The 16,921-nt window shown below is 47.1% G+C and overlaps 1 protein-coding gene across 1 annotated transcript in view; it reads left to right on the plus strand.

Annotated features, from left to right (window-relative positions):
- LOC140485873 (uncharacterized) overlaps positions 1-16,921 on the plus strand; it is a 55,054-nt gene that overhangs the window by 13,220 nt on the left and 24,913 nt on the right. Inside the window, exons 2-4 of the mRNA XM_072584326.1 lie at positions 98-9,220; positions 9,447-9,962; positions 12,678-12,941. Of these exons, the coding sequence (XP_072440427.1) occupies positions 98-9,220; positions 9,447-9,962; positions 12,678-12,941 (9,903 nt within the window). The remainder of the gene's footprint in view (positions 1-97; positions 9,221-9,446; positions 9,963-12,677; positions 12,942-16,921) is intronic.

Genomic DNA, 16,921 nt, shown 5'->3' on the forward strand with positions numbered 1-16,921 from the left:
ACAACTTTAAGAGGGTTTTTAAGACCATAACAAACTTCTCTTCATTCAATAACATGCAAGAGCTTGTGCAATTCAAGGTTATGCATTCTGGTTTCAGGTTTCACAAATCAGTCATCAACAAATATGACAACGACAGCAATACAAAATGTCACTGAAACAACAACTCAATTATCAACATTCAACGCGTCAACAGAGTCTGCAGGTACGACAGCAGTTCTCTCATCATCCACACATGGAGAAAGCAGTCCTTCAGCAAGTTGGTCCACAACGGTATCCAGCACAACATCGGTTACAACAACACACAGTGCATCAAGTGTGTCAGCTACAACATCAGCAGCACGAACATCCAGTGCATCCAGTGAGTCCGCTACAACATCAGAAATACCAACAGCCAGTGCATCCAGTGAGTCTACTGCAACATCAGCAGCACCAACACCCAGTGCATCCAGTGAGTCTGCTACAACATTAGAAGCACCGACATCCAGTGCATTCAGTGAGTCTACTGCAACATCAGAAGCACCAACACCCAGTGTATCCAGTGAGTCTGCCACAACATCAGAAGCACAAACACCCAGTGCATCGAGTGAGTCTTCCACAACATCAGAAGCACCAACACCCAGTGCATCGAGTGAATCTGCGAACATATCAGAAGTACTAACACCCAGTGCATCGAGTGAGTCTGCTACATCAGACGCACCAACACCCAGTGCATCGAGTGAGTCTGCTGCAACATCAGAAGCACTGACACCCAGTGCATCCAGTGAGTCTACTGCAACATCAGAAGCACAAACACCCAGTGCATCCAGTGACTCTGCTACAACATCAGAAGCACCAACACCCAGTGCATCCAATGAGTCTGCTACAACATCAGAAGTACTGACACCCAGTGTGTCCAGTGTGTCGACCGCAACATCAGAAGCACCAATACCCAGTGCATCCAGTGAGTCTGATACAACATCAGAAGCATCAATACCCAGTGCATCTGATGAGTCTGCTACAACATCAGACGCACCAACACCCAGTGCATCCAGTGCGTCTACTGCAATATCAGAAGCATCAACACCCAGTGCATCTAGTGAGTCTGCTACAACATCAAAAGCACCAATTCCCAGTGCATCCAGTGAGTCTGCTACAACATCAGCAGCACAGACACCCAGTGTATCCAGTGTGTCTGTGACAATATCAGAAGCACCAACACCCAGTGCATCTAGTGAGTCTGCTACATCAGAAGCACCGACATCCAGTGCATCCAGTGAGTCTACTGCAACATCAGAAGCACCAACACCCAGTGAATCCAGTGAGTCTGCTACATCAGAAGCACCAACACCCAGTGCATCCAGTGAGTCTGTTACATCAGAAGCACCAACATCCAGTGCATCCAGTGAGTCTGCTACAACATCAGAAGCACTGACACCCAGTGTATCCAATGAATCTACTGCAACATCAGAAACACTAACACCCAGTTCATCTAGTGAGACTGCTACAACATCAGAAGCACCAATACCGACTGCATCCAGTGGGTCTGCTACACAATCAGAAGCACCAACATCCAGTGCATCGAGTGAGTCTACAGCAATATCAGAAGCACCATCACCCAGTGTATCCAGTGAGTCTACAGCAACATCAGAAGCACCAACACCCAGTGTATCCAGTGGGTCTACAGCACCATCAGAAGCACCAACACCCACTGTATCCAGTGTGTCTACAGCAACATCAGAAGCACCAACACCCAGTGCATCGAGTGTGCCAAGTACATCAGCTGCACCAATTCTCAGTGCATCCACGGAGTCTGCTACAACATCAGAAGCACAAACACTCAGTGCATCCAGTGAGTCTGCTACAACATCAGAAGCACCAACACCCAGTGCATCCAGTGAGTCTGCTACAGTATCAGAAGCACAAACACTCAGTGCATCCAGTGAGTCTGCTACAACATCAGAAGCACCAACACCCAGTGCATCCAGTGAGTCTACTGCAACATCTGAAGCACCAACACCCACTGCATCCAGTGGGTCTGCGACACAATCAGAAGCACCAACATCAAGTGCATCAAGTGAGTCTACTGCAACATCAGAAGCACCAACACCCAATGCATCCAGTGAGTCTGCTACAACATCAGAAGCACTGACACCCAGTGTATCCAATGAGTCTACTGCAACATCAGAAACACTAACACCCAGTTTATCAAGTGAGACTGCTACAACATCAGAAGCACCAACACCCAGTGCATCGAGTGGGTCTGCCACAACATCAGAAGCACCAACACCCAGTGCATCCAGTGAGTCTGCAACAACATCAGAAGCACAAACACCCAGTGCATTCAGTGAATCTGCCATAACATCAGAAGCACCAACACCTAGTGCATCGAGTGAGTCTGCCACAACATCAGAATCACCAACACCCAGTGCATCCAGTGAGCCTGGCACAACATCGGAAGCACCAACACCCAGTGCATCCAGTGAGTCTGCTAAAACATCAGAAATACCAACACCTAGTGCATCGAGTGAGTCTGCTACAACATCAGAAGCACAAACACCCAGTGCATCCAGTGAGTCTGCCACAACATCAGAAGCACCAACAACCAGTCCGTCGAGTGAGCCTGTGACAACATCAGAAGCAACAACACCCAGCGCATCCAGTGAGTCTGGTACAGCATCAGAAGCACCAACATCCAGTGCATCCAGTGAGTCTGCTACAACATCAGAAGCAGCAACACCCAGTGCATCGAGTGAGTCTGCTACAACATCAGAAGCACAAACACCCAGTGCATCGAGTGAGTCTGGTACAGCATCAGAAGCACCAACACCCAGTGCATCTAGTGAATCTGCTACAACATCAGAAATACCAACACCCAGTGCATCGAGTGAGTCTGGTACAGCATCAGAAGCACCAACATCCAGTGCATCCAGTGAGTCTGCTACAACATCAGAAGCACCAACACCCAGTGCATCCAGTGAGTCTGCTACAACATCAGAAGCACCAACACCCAGTGCATCGAGTGGGTCTGGTACAGCATCAGAAGCACCAACATCCAGTGCATCCAGTGAGTCTGCTACAACATCAGAAGCACCAACACCCAGTGCATCGAGTGAGTCTGCTACAACATCAGAAGCACCAACACCCAGTGCATCGACTGAGTCTGGTACATCATCAGAAGCACCAACACCCAGTGCATCGAGTGAATCTGCTACAACATCAGAAGCAGCAACACCTAGTGCATCGAGTGAGTCTGCTAAAACATCAGAAGCTTCTACACCCAGTGCATCGAGTCAATCTGGTACCACATCAGAAGCACCAACACCCAATGCATCCAGTGAGTCTGCCACAACATCAGAAGCACCAACAGCCAGTGCATTGAGTGAATCTGCGACCATATCAGAAGTACCAACACCCAGCGCATCGAGTGAGTCTGCTACAACATCAGAAGCACCAACACACAGTGCGTCCAGTGAGTCTGCCACAACATCAGAAGCACCAACACCCAGTGCATCGAGTGAGTCTGGTACAGCATCAGAAGCACCGACACCCAGTGCATCGAGTGAATCTGCTACAACATCAGAAGCACCAACACCCAGTGCATCAAGTGAGTCTGCCACAACATCAGAAGCACCAACACCCAGTGCATCCAGTGAGTCTGCTACAACATCAGAAGCACCAACACCCAGTGCATCGAGTGGGTCTGCCACAACATCAGAAGAACCAACACCCAGTGCATCCAGTGAGTCTGCTACAACATCAGAAGCACCAACACCCAGTTCATCCAGTGAGTCTGCCACAACATCAGAAGCACCAACACCGAGTGCATCGAGTGAATCTGCGACCATATCAGAAGTACCAACACCCAGTGCATCGAGTGAGTCTGCTACAGCATCAGAAGCACCAACACCCAGTGCATCGAGTGAATCTGCTACAACATCAGAAGCACCAACACCCAGTGCATCGAGTGAGTCTGGTACAGCATCAGAAACGCCAACACCCAGTGCATCGAGTGAGTCTGCTACAGCATCAGAAGCACCAACACCCAGTGCATCGGGTGAGTCTGCTACAACATCAGAAGCAGCAACACCCAGTGCATCCAGTGAGTCTGCTACAACATCAGAAGCAGCAACACCCAGTGCATCGAGTGAGTCTGCTACAGCATCAGAAGCACCAACACCCAGTGCATCGGGTGAGTCTGCTACAACATCAGAAGCACCAACACCCAGTGCATCGAGTGAGTCTGGTACAGCATCAGAAGCACCAACACCCAGTGCATCGGGTGAATCTGCTACAACATCTGAAGCAGCAACACCTAGTGCATCGAGTGAGTCTGCTACAACATCAGAAGCATCAACTCCCAGTGCATCGAGTGAATCTGGTACCACATCAGAAGCACCAACAGCCAGTGCATTGAGTGAATCTGCGACCATATCAGAAGTACCAACACCCAGTGCATCGAGTGAGTCTGCTACAACATCAGAAGCACCAACACACAGTGCATCCAGTGAGTCTGCCACAACATCAGAAGCATCAACACCCAGTGCATCCAGTGAATCTGGTACCACATCAGAAGCACCAACACCCAATGAGTCGAGTGAGTCTGCCACAACATCAGAAGCACCAACACCCAGTGCATCCAGTGAGTCTGCTACAACATCAGAAGCACCAACACCCAGTGCATCGAGTGGGTCTGCTACAACATCAGAAGCACAAACACTCAGTGCATCGAGTGAATCTGCCACCATATCAGAAGTACCAACACCCAGTGCATCGAGTGAGTCTGCTACAGCATCAGAAGCACCAACACCCAGTGCATCGAGTGAATCTGCCACAACATCAGAAGCACCAACACCCAGTGCATCGAGTGAGTCTGGTACAGCATCAGAAGCACCAACACCCAGTGCATCGAGTGAGTCTGCTACAGCATCAGAAGCACCAACACCCAGTGCATCGAGTGAGTCTGCCACAACATCAGAAGCACCAACACCTAGTGCATCGAGTGAGTCTGGTACAGCATCAGAAGCAGCAACACTCAGTGCATCGAGTGAGTCTGCTACAGCATCAGAAGCAGCAACACCCAGTGCATCCAGTGAGTCTGCTACAACATCAGAAGCAGCAACACCCAGTGCATCGGGTGAGTCTGCTACAACATCAGAAGCACCAACACCCAGTGCATCGAGTGAGTCTGGTACAGCATCAGAAGCACCAACACCCAGTGCATCGGGTGAATCTGCTACAACATCAGAAGCAGCAACACCTAGTGCATCGAGTGAGTCTGCCACAACATCAGAAGCACCAACACCCAGTGCATCCAGTGAGTCTGCTACAACATCAGAAGCAGCAACACCCAGTGCATCGAGTGAGTCTGCTACAGCATCAGAAGCACCAACACCCAGTGCATCGGGTGAGTCTGCTACAACATCAGAAGCACCAACACCCAGTGCATCGAGTGAGTCTGGTACAGCATCAGAAGCACCAACACCCAGTGCATCGGGTGAATCTGCTACAACATCTGAAGCAGCAACACCTAGTGCATCGAGTGAGTCTGCTACAACATCAGAAGCATCAACTCCCAGTGCATCGAGTGAATCTGGTACCACATCAGAAGCACCAACAGCCAGTGCATTTAGTGAATCTGCAACCATATCAGAAGTACCAACACCCAGTGCATCGAGTGAGTCTGGTACAGCATCAGAAGCACCAACACCCAATGAATCGAGTGAGTCTGCCACAACATCAGAAGTACCAACACCCAGTGCATCGAGTGAGTCTGGTACAGCATCAGAAACACCAACACCCAGTGCATCGAGTGAGTCTGCTACAACATCAGAAGCACCAACACCCAGTGCATCGAGTGAGTCTGCCACAACATCAGAAGCACCAACACCTAGTGCATCGAGTGAGTCTGGTACAGCATCAGAAGCAGCAACACCCAGTGCATCGGGTGAGTCTGCTACAGCATCAGAAGCACCAACACCCAGTGCATCCAGTGAGTCTGCTACAACATCAGAAGCAGCAACACCCAGTGCATCGAGTGAGTCTGGTACAGCATCAGAAGCACCAACACCCAGTGCATCCAGTGAGTCTCCCACAACATCAGAAGCACCAACACCCAGTGCATCGAGTGAATCTGCCACCATATCAGAAGTACCAACACCCAGTGCATCGATTGAGTCTGGTACAGCATCAGAAGCACCAACACCCAGTGCATCGAGTGAATCTGCCACAACATCAGAAGCACCAACACCCAGTGCATCCAGTGAGTCTGCAATAACATCAGAAGCACCAACACCCAGTGCATCGAGTAAGTCTGCTACAACATCAGAAGCAGTAACACCCAGTGCATCGAGTGAGTCTACCACAACATCAGAAGCAGCAACACCCAGTGCATCGGGTGAGTCTGCTACAACATCAGAAGCAGTAACACCCAGTGCATCGAGTGAGTCTGCCATAACATCAGAAGCAGCAACACCCAGTGCATCAAGTGAGTCTGCTAAAACATCAGAAGCACCAACACCCAGTGCATCCAGTGAGTCTGGTACAGCATCAGAAGCACCAACACCCAGTGCATCGAGTGAGTCTTCCCCAACATCAGAAGCACCAACAGCCAGTGCATCGAGTGAGTCTATCACAACATCAGAAGCACCAACACCCAGTGCATCGAGTGAATCTGCTACAACATCAGAAGTAGCAACACCCAATGCATCGAGTGAATCTGCTACAACATCAGAAGCACCAACAGCCAGTGCATCGAGTGAGTCTATCACAACATCAGAAGCATCAACACCTAGTGCATCGAGTGAGTCTGCTACAACATCAGAAGCACAAACACCCAGTGCATCGAGTGAGTCTATCACAACATCAGAAGCATCAACACCCAGTGCATCGAGTGAATCTAGTACCACATCAGAAGCACCAACACCCAATGCCTCCAGTGAGTCTGCCACAACATCAGAAGCACCAACACCCATTGCATCGAGTGAGTCTGCCACAACATCTGAAGCACCAACACCCAGTTCATCCAATGAGTCTGGTACAGCATCAGAAGCACCAACACCTAGTACATCGAGTGAATCTGCTACCACATCGGAAGCACCAACACCCAGTGCATCCAGTGAGTCTGCCACAACATCAGAAGCACCAACACCCAGTGCATCCACTGAGTCTGCCTCAACTTCAGAAGCACCAACACCCAGTGCATCGAGTGAATCTGCTACCACATCAGAAGCACCAACACCCAGTGCATCGAGTGAGTCTGGTACAGCATCAGAAACACCAACACCCAGTGCATCGAGTGAATCTGCTACAACATCAGAAGCAGCAACACCCAGTGTATCGAGTGAGTCTGCTACAACATCAGAAGCATCAATACCCAGTGCATCGAATGGGTCTGCCACAACATCTGAAGCACCAACACCCAGTGCATCGAGTGAGTCTGCCACAACATCAGAAGTACCAACGCCCAGTGCATCAAGTGAGTCTGCCACAACATCAGAAGCACCAACACCCAGTGCATCGAATGAGTCTGCCACAACATCAGAAGTACCAACGCCCAGTGCATCGAATGGGACTGCCACAACATCAGAAGTACCAACACCCAGTGCATCCAGTGAGTCTGCTACAACATCAGAAGCACAAACACCCACTGCATCCAGTGAGTCTGGTACAACGTCAGAAGTATCAACACCCAGTGCATCCAGTGAGTCTGCTACAACATCAGACGCACCAACAACCAGTGCATTGAGTAAGTCTGCTACAACATCAGAAGCTCCAACACACAGTGCATCCAGTGAATCTGCTACCACATCTGAAGGACCAACACCCAGTGCATCCAGTGAATCTGCCACAACATCAGAAGCACCAACACCCAGTGCATCGAATGAGTCTTCCACAACATCAGAAGTACCAATACCCAGTGCATCCAGTGAGTCTGCTACAACATCAGAAGCAGCAACACCCAGTGCATCCAGTGAGTCTGGTACAGCATCAGAAGCAGCAACACCCAATGCATCGAGTGAATCTGCCACATCAGAAGCACCAGCACCCAGTACATCCAGTGAGTCTGCCACAACATCAGAAGTACCAACACCCAGTGCATCGAGTAAGTCTGCCACAACATCAGAAGCACCAACACCCAGTGCATCGAGGGAATCTGCCACAACATCAGAAGCACCAACACCCAGTGCATCCAGTGAGTCTGCTACCACATCAGCAGCACCAACACCCAGTGCATCCAGTGAGTCTGCTACAACATCAGCAGCACAGGCACCCAGTGTATCCAGTGTGTCTGTGACAATATCAGAAGCACAAACACCCAGTGTATCCAGTGTGTCTTCTACAATATCAGAAGCACCAACACCCAGTGCATCGAGGGAATCTGCCACAACATCAGAAGCACCAACACTCAATGCATCCAGTGAGTCTGATACATCAGAAGCACCAACGCCTAATGCATCCAGTGAGTCTGCTACAACATCAGAACCACTAACACCCAGTGCATCCAGTGCATCTCATACATCAGAAGCATCAACATTCAGTGCATCCAGTGAGTCTGCATCAACATCCAAAGCACCGACACCCAGTGCATCGAGTGAGTCTGTGACATCAGCAGAACCAACACCCAGTGCATCCAGTGTATCCAGTACATCAGCTGCACCAACACCCAGTGCATCCAGTGTATCCAGTACATCAGCTGCACCAACACCCAGTGCATCCAGTGTATCCAGTACATCAGCTGCACCAACACCCAGTGCATCCAGTGTATCCAGTACATCAGCTGCACCAACACCCAGTGCATCCAGTGTATCCAGTACATCAGCTGCACCAACACCCAATGCATCGAGTGTATCTGCTCCTTCTTCAGCTGTTGGAATTCATACGTCAAACGTGACCAGTACTATATCTGCTACACCACCAATCAGTACGTCAAGTGTGTCCCGTTCTCCATTACCTACCTTTGCTACATCAACTGTGTCAAAAGCTGTATCATCCACATCTTCATCTGGAACTTCAGACCAGTCAACCACCGATTTCCAGGTGTCCACCTCTAACCCATCGAGTTTTTCAGGTTCATTGTCTTCATCTGCAACTTCATCGACTCTTATTAATCCATCGTCCACTGAATCACCAACTACTTCCTCTGGTATCTCAAATCTGTCGATGTCTACATCGGTTGGAGCCATTTCTAAAACACCACATGCAACAATTTCTACTCCAGCTGCAGTTACATCTGGTGTATCAGGTATGGAGATAACATTGTCAGATACACTTGTATAATGTAAGACAAGCAGATCAGTTTTAATATTTCCAGAGCCAACAGATGTATTTTCCTTTATGTTTCTTCTGCTTTGCTGCCACATCTGATTATTTGGTTTATCATGTTCAAACTGGGCTGTGGGTAGACAATAAACATAATATTAAATTATTTTATAAATGATTAATAATTTTGTTTTTTGACATTGTCATAGATTCCACTGTATCCACTGACAGTGCCTCAGGAGGAGTCATATTCAGCACCACTTCCTCATCAACTAACATCGTTTCAACAATTACTTCTCAAGCATCTGGCAGTACCACCATCTCTTTCAATCCAACCAGCAGCGTTGGTGCAACATCAAACCCAGCCAGCAGTGACAGGTCTACCAGCATTGCTCCCTCCACCACGACCCTCCCAACTACCAGCACTTTACCGGCTATCATTAGTTCTGATGGCACAACAATAACCTCCAATTCCAGCACCATCAGTCTGATTGCTACCACCACCACAGCCAGCTCTGTTATCACAGCTCCAACAACCTCGACTACTGTTACCACCACAACACCCACCACTCCCACGACAGCAGCAACCACCACCAGTACCATCACAACTATCAGTGCTGTCAGCAGCTCTCCCACCACGTCTCCAACAACCTCGACTACTGTTACCACCACAGACCCCACAACAACAACTGCTACCAGTACCAAGGTGACCACTGGGCTCTGTGGTAAGTTGCTTGCTAATATCTAATATCTGGTGGCTCCCCCTAATTATAGGGCAAATGATTAAGCATTGAACAAAAGGTATTTACGTTATGATATTTTGTAGATTACTGCAACTAAATCACAGAAATAAAGCATTTCCTGGCTAATTCTCTGAGCTGGTTTACCAGGTAATGAGTAGAATATGCCCAGACATATCTGTGATTGGTGGGGCAGATGTTCTTAATACTGAAGGCCTTTTGATATCCATCAGTTCAAACTCTTCGAAAAAGCCAACTGACTACAAGATTGAGATCAAAGGATAAGAAATGCAACTTTATTGTTTCACCAGCTGAACTCTTTAGAATTGTTTGGAAAGAAAAATGATCGATAGTCAATTCTTAAAGGCAGCAGGATTAGATGCTACTCTGGGATTTTAGTTGAAACACTTTCCTTTTGCAGTTAAGTAGGATTGTATGGAGTCTATCATAATGCAGAGTGAACATGTTGGGTTGAACAGTTTGGGATGATGACATCATAACAGCAGAAGTAGGCCAGTCAGCCCAGTGAGCCTGTTCTTCCTTTCAATGAGATAATGGCTGATCTGATAATCCACAACTCCACTTTCCTGCCATTTCCAATAAGCCTTGATTCCCTTTGAGATTAAAAATAGGTCTATCTCAACCTTGAATATACTTAATAACCTGGCCTCAACAGATTCAGGAACCTCTGGGAGAAGAATTTCCTCCTTATCTCTGTCTTCAATGTTGGATCATATCTTCCTGTGTTTGTGTTTTTAACCCAAATGGTAAGAACATTGATTGCAGTCTACACATTGAATCATTGAATTCAACCCATTTATTGAAGAAGATAACATTTGAAGTTGATCACAGAATGATAGTGGTGCAGAAGGTGGCTGGAACTAGAAGCAATTGGAATCAAGGGGCAAAATCATCACTGGTTGGACCTATACCTGACACATTGAAAGCTGGCCATTCTTGTTATTGATCAGCCAATCTCAGCTTCAGAATACTTCTGCAGGAGTCCCTTAGGGTAGTGTCCTAGGCACCACCATCTTCAGGTGTTTCAGCATAGACCTTCCCTCCATTATAAGGTCAAAAGTGGGGATGTTCATTGATGATTAAACACTGTGCAGCACCATTCACAACTCATCGGATACTGAAGCAGTCCATGTCCAAAAGTGGACAATATCCAGGCTTGGGCTGTCAAATTGCAAGAAACAATTGCACCCAAAAAATGCCAGGCAATAAACATTTACAATAAGAGACAACTGGCTGTTGTCATTCAATAGTTTTACATTATTGAATTCCCCATTATTAATATCCTGGAATTATCACTGACCAGAAACTCAACTGGACTCACCATATAAGCACAAAGGCCACAAGAACAGGTCTGATGCTGGGGATACTGTGGCAAATAATTCATTGCCTGACTCCTTGAAGCCTGCCAACCATCTACAGAACACAAGTCAGGAGGGTGATGGAAAGTTTCCCATTTACCTAGATGGATGTAGCTCCAATGACACTAAGCTTGACACCATCCAGAACAAAGCAGCCCACTTGATTGGCACCACACCCACAAGTATCCACTCCTTCTACTGCCAGTGCTCAGTAACAGTAGTGTGTATTATCTTCAAGATGCTCTGTGGAAAATCACCAAAGATCCTTAAACAGCACCTTCCAAACTCAGGGCCACTTCCATCCAGAAGGACAAGGGCAGCAGAAACATGGGAACAGCAGCACCTTCAAGTTCCCTTCCAAGCCATTCATCATCTTGACTTCCCCATTCCTTCAGTGTCACTGGGTCAAAATCCAGGAATTCCCGCCCTAAGGGTATTGTAGGTCTATCTACAGCACATGGCCTGCAGCTGTTCCAGCGGGTAGCTTACCACCACCTTCTCAAGGGCAACTAGGGACAGGCAATAAATGCTGGTCCAATTTTTAAAAACTGGCCTGTGGCTCTATTGTCTAATACAAATCTCCTGCCCTTTTCCAATATCTGTGCCAATTATTTCCATCCAAATAACCCTCTTGAGTGTTTCAGTTGAACTTGCATTCATCACATTGAATGGAGTGGATTCTCAGCCCGAATTACTGAACCAACTACAGACTGTGTGGAATGTGTTTTGTCACATCACCCTGCCTTTGTTTAGCCATGCTGTGGAAGTGCTAATGTTGGACTGGGTTGGGCAAGATCAGAAGTCACGCAACACCAGGTTATAGTCCAACAGGTTTATTTGAAATCACAAGCTTTCAGAATGCTGTTCTCTTGTCACTTTGGCTGATGAAAGGGCAATGCTCAGAAAGCTTATGCTTTCAAATAAACCTAGTTAAAAATCACACAACACCAGGTTATAGTCCAACAGGTTTAATTGGAAGCACTAGCTTTCGGAGTGACACTCCTTCATCAGGTGATCACCTGATGAAGGAGCGTCGCTCCGAAAGCTAGTGTGCTTCCAATTAAGCCTGTCGGACTATAACCTGGTGTTGTGTGATTTTTAACTTTGTACACCCCAGTCCAACACCAGCATCTCCAAATCAAATAAACCTGTTGGACTATAACCTGGTATAGGGTGACTTTTGATCTTGCTTTGTTTACACATTGCTTTAAAGCTATGCCTGATAAGGCATCAATGAACTTTCAAAAAATTGACTGTTTTGCCTGACAATGATTAATTGCTGATGTTTCATTACAGATAATCTTGTGGTTTTGTTTTGCAGAGCCACTGAACTTCATTCGTATTAATTTGATATCCGTTCAAAGTGAAGCAATTTCCATTACCTGGGACACAAACAATGTCATGAAGCAGCTGACATTTTCTGTCACAATTACTGCAGTACAGTTAAATACTGATGGGAAGAGGAAGGAAACTGAGGAAAAATCAGCCGAATTCAATGACCTCAAGCCTGACATTGAATATCACATCACAATCGAAACAACAACGTGTGGTCAGCTGCAGTCTATCACACGCAGAGTCAGGACAAGTAGGTTTCTCAATGCTCAATGTTGCAATTGCTTATTCTGCATCTTGATTAGCCTTTATAATGGGTTCTGGAAGCTGCTTACTGAGGCCTAGCTCTGGGTTTCATTGTTTTAAATCAGGATTAACATTGCTGACAACTAGACGAACAACTCAACATGCAATTCTATTGCAGACTGAGTGTGCTTGAAGCAGAGCAAAGGAAGTTTTGATGTTTACATTTTATTCTCCTCAGTATTGTTACGTGTGAGAATGTTGTAAATTAGACTGAAATGTGAGATGGGTGGAAGTCCACATAAAAACAATGATGCTTGGGTTCTGGATGATCAACTTTCCTTGTTTAAAGTTTTTCTTAAAAGTCCTTTAACTGTAGTTAAATCATGAATATGGAACATTCACGCATCATTAAGTTAGCTTCAGTTGCTTGTTGCTAAGACCAAGTCGAGGGATCTTGATATGGGTTAAAGCTATTGGTTTTACTTAATTGCAGGACCCAGTCAACGCTAACCCTGGTGCTGTTGCAGGGTGGATGTCTGGAGGGGTGGTAGTTAAGTTGGGGGTGGTGTGGGGATCGGAATGTTGGTATTCTGTGTAACTTTCTCTCGTCCTGTAGCATCGGGCAGCTTGTGATGCCAGATTGCATTCCCTTAAGAAGCCAGCACCCTCATCAACTTCCAAAATGTAAAATGGGCTGGTGAAGTGGAACTGTTACACTGCTGACCTGGTCCTCCTTAGACTGTTGCTGGTCACCCATTCCTTTCGGAGGGGCAGCTGTACAGTGGTTGGAGTAGGGACCAGTAGCCTCTTGGCAAGCCTGAGCTTGGAAAGACAGAAGAGCGGCCCAGCACCGGAAGAAAATACTGAAAAAATTACCCTTCAGCTTTGTCTAGGTCTCCTCCGTGAGTTAGCTGCTTGCACTGATCTGCCAGGGCAAAGCCCTTCAAAGGATTAGCAGCTGCTGTCACAGTAGGCAAAACATAGAACAGTGCAGCACAACCACAGGCCCTTCAGCCCACCATGTCTATGCCAGCCATGATGCTATTCTAAACTAAGGTAAAAACAATGACTGCAGATGCTGGAAACCAGATTCTGGATTAGTGGTGCTGGAAGAGCACAGCAGTTCAGGCAGCATCCAAGGAGCTTCGAAATCGACGTTTCGGGCAAAAGCCCTTCATCAGGAATAAAGACAGTGAGCCTGAAGCATGGAGAGATAAGCTAGAGGAGGGTGGGGGTGGGGAGAGAGTAGCATAGAGTACAATGGGTGAGTGGGGGAGGGGATGAAGGTGATAGGTCAGGGAGGAGAGGGTGGAGTGGATAGGTGGAAAAGGAGATAGGCAGGTAGGGCAAGTCCGGACAAGTCATGGAGACAGTTACTGAGCTGGAAGTTTAGAACTAGGGTGAGGTGGGGGAAGGGGAAATGAGGAAACTGTTGAAGTCCACATTGATGCCTTGGCATGCTACTTTCTTCCCACCCCCACCCTCCTCTAGCTTATCTCTCCACGCTTCAGGCTCACTGCCTTTATTCCTGATGAAGGGCTTTTGCCCAAAACGTCGATTTCGAAGCTCCTTGGATGCTGCCTGAACTGCTGTGCTCTTCCAGCACCACTAATCCAGCTATTCTAAGTTAATCCAACTCCCTACACAAGGTCATATCCCTTTATTGTCTATCTAAATGTCTTCCAGACATTAGGAGAGGCGATGGCCTAATGGTATTATCACTGGACTGTTAATTTAAAGACCCAAGTTGCCCATGGCTAATAGTGTAATGTGAACTCAGTAGAATATGGAAGTAAGAATCTAGTGATAACCGCGAATCCATCGCCAATTGTTGAAAAAACCCATCTAATTCACCAATGTCCTTCAGGGGAGGAAACTGCCATCCTAACTTGGTCTGGCCTACACGTGACTCCAGACCCATAGAAATGTGGTTGACTGTCATCTGGGCAATTAGGGGCAGGCAATAAATGCTGGCTTGGCTAGTGACGTCCTTAACCCAAGTACGAATTTTAAAAACCTACCATCTTCTGATTAAAAATCTTGCCTCACACATCTCCTTCCAATGTTCCCCCTCTCACCTTGAGCCAATGGCCCCTAGTACATGACATTTCCACGCTAGGAAATAAGACTCCAACTCTCCACCCTATCCATGCCTCACATCATTTTATGTACTTTTATCAGGTCAACCCCAGCCTCTGACGCTTTAGTGAAAACAATCCAAGTTTGATCAATGTTCCTTGTAGATTGAGTCTATATATGTGAACTTAAGGCGTGGATCGGTTCCTGGGACTACGATGTTGTGGTCATCATGGAAACGTGGATAGAAGAGGGACAGGAATGGTTGTTGGAGGTTCCTGGTTACAGATGTTTCAGTAAGATTAGGGAGGGTGGTAAAAAAGGAGGGGGGGGGGGGTGACCTTGCTAATTAGAATTGGCATAACGGCTGCAGAAAGGCAGTTCGAGGGGGATCTGCCTTTGGAGGTAGTATGGGCTGAAGTCAGAAATAGGAAAGGAGCAGTCACCTTGTTGGGTGTTTACTATCGGCCCCCCAATAGCAGCAGAGATGTGGAGAAACAGATTGGGAAACAGATTTTGGAAAGGTGCAGAAGCCACAGGGTCGTAGTCATGGGCAATTTCAATTTCCCAAATTTTGATTGGGAGCTCTTTAGATCAAGTAGATTGGATGGAGCGGTGTTTGTGCAGTGTGTCCAGGAAGCTTTTCTAACTCAGTTTGTAGATTGTCCGACCAGAGGGGAGGCCATATTGGATTTGGTACTTGGTAACGAACCGGGACAAGTGATGGGCTTGTTAGTGGGTGAACATTTTGGTGATGGTGACCACAATTCTGTGACTTTCACCTTGGTTATGGAGAGAGATAGGTGCGTGCAACAGGGTAGGTTTTACAACTGGGGGAAGGGTAAATACGATGCTGTAAGACAGGATCTGAGGAGCATAAATTGGGAGCATAGGCTGTCAGGGAAGGATGTCGTGGAAATGTGGAACTTTTTCAAGGAACAGATACGATGTGTCCTTGATATGTATGTGCAGGCAGGAAAGAGATGGTCGTGTGAGGGAACCTTGGTTGACGAGGGAGGTTGAATGTCTTGTAAAGAGGAAGAAGGAGGCTTACATAAGGTTGAGGAAACAAGGTTCAGACAGAGCTTTGGAGGGATACAGGCTGGCCAGAAGGGAGCTGAAGAAAGGGATTAGGAGAGCAAAGAGAGGGCATGAAAAATCTTTGGCGGAAAGGATCAAGGATAACCCCAAGACATTTTATGCGTATGTGAGAAACATGAGAATGACGAGAACGAGTATAGGTCTGATCAAGGACAGTAGTGGGAGACTGTGTATTGAGTTGGAAGAGATAGGAGAGGTCTTGAATGAGTACTTTTCTTCAGTATTTACAAACCAGAGCGACCGTATTGTTGAAGAGGAGAGTGTGAAATGGACTGGTAAGCTAGAAGAGATACTTATTAGGAAGGAAGATGTGTTGGGCATTTTGAACAACTTGAGGATAGACAAGTCCCCCGGGCCTGACGGGATATATCCTAGGATTATGTGGGAAGCAAGAGAAGAAATTGCAGAGCCGTTGGCAATGATCTTTTCGTCTTCACTGTCAACGGGGGTGGTACCAGGGGACTGGAGAGTGGCGAATGTTGTGCCCCTGTTCAAAAAAGGAAATAGAGATAACACCGGGAATTACAGGCCAGTTAGTCTTACTTTGGTGGTCAGCAAAGTAATGGAAAGGGTACTGAGGGATAGGATTTATGAGTATCTGGAAAGACACTGCTTGAGTAGGGACAGCCAGCATGGATTTGTGAAGGGTAGGTCTTGCCTTACAAGTCTTATTGAATTCTTTGAGGAGGTAACCAAGCATGTGGATGAGGGTAGAGCAGTGGATGTAGTGTACGTGGATTTTAGTAAGGCATTTGATAAGATTCCCCATGATAGGCTTATGCGGAAAGTCAGGAGGCATGGGATAGAGGG

The sequence above is a fragment of the Chiloscyllium punctatum genome, chromosome 15 (assembly GCF_047496795.1).
Source record: "Chiloscyllium punctatum isolate Juve2018m chromosome 15, sChiPun1.3, whole genome shotgun sequence".
Lineage (NCBI taxonomy): Eukaryota > Metazoa > Chordata > Chondrichthyes > Orectolobiformes > Hemiscylliidae > Chiloscyllium > Chiloscyllium punctatum.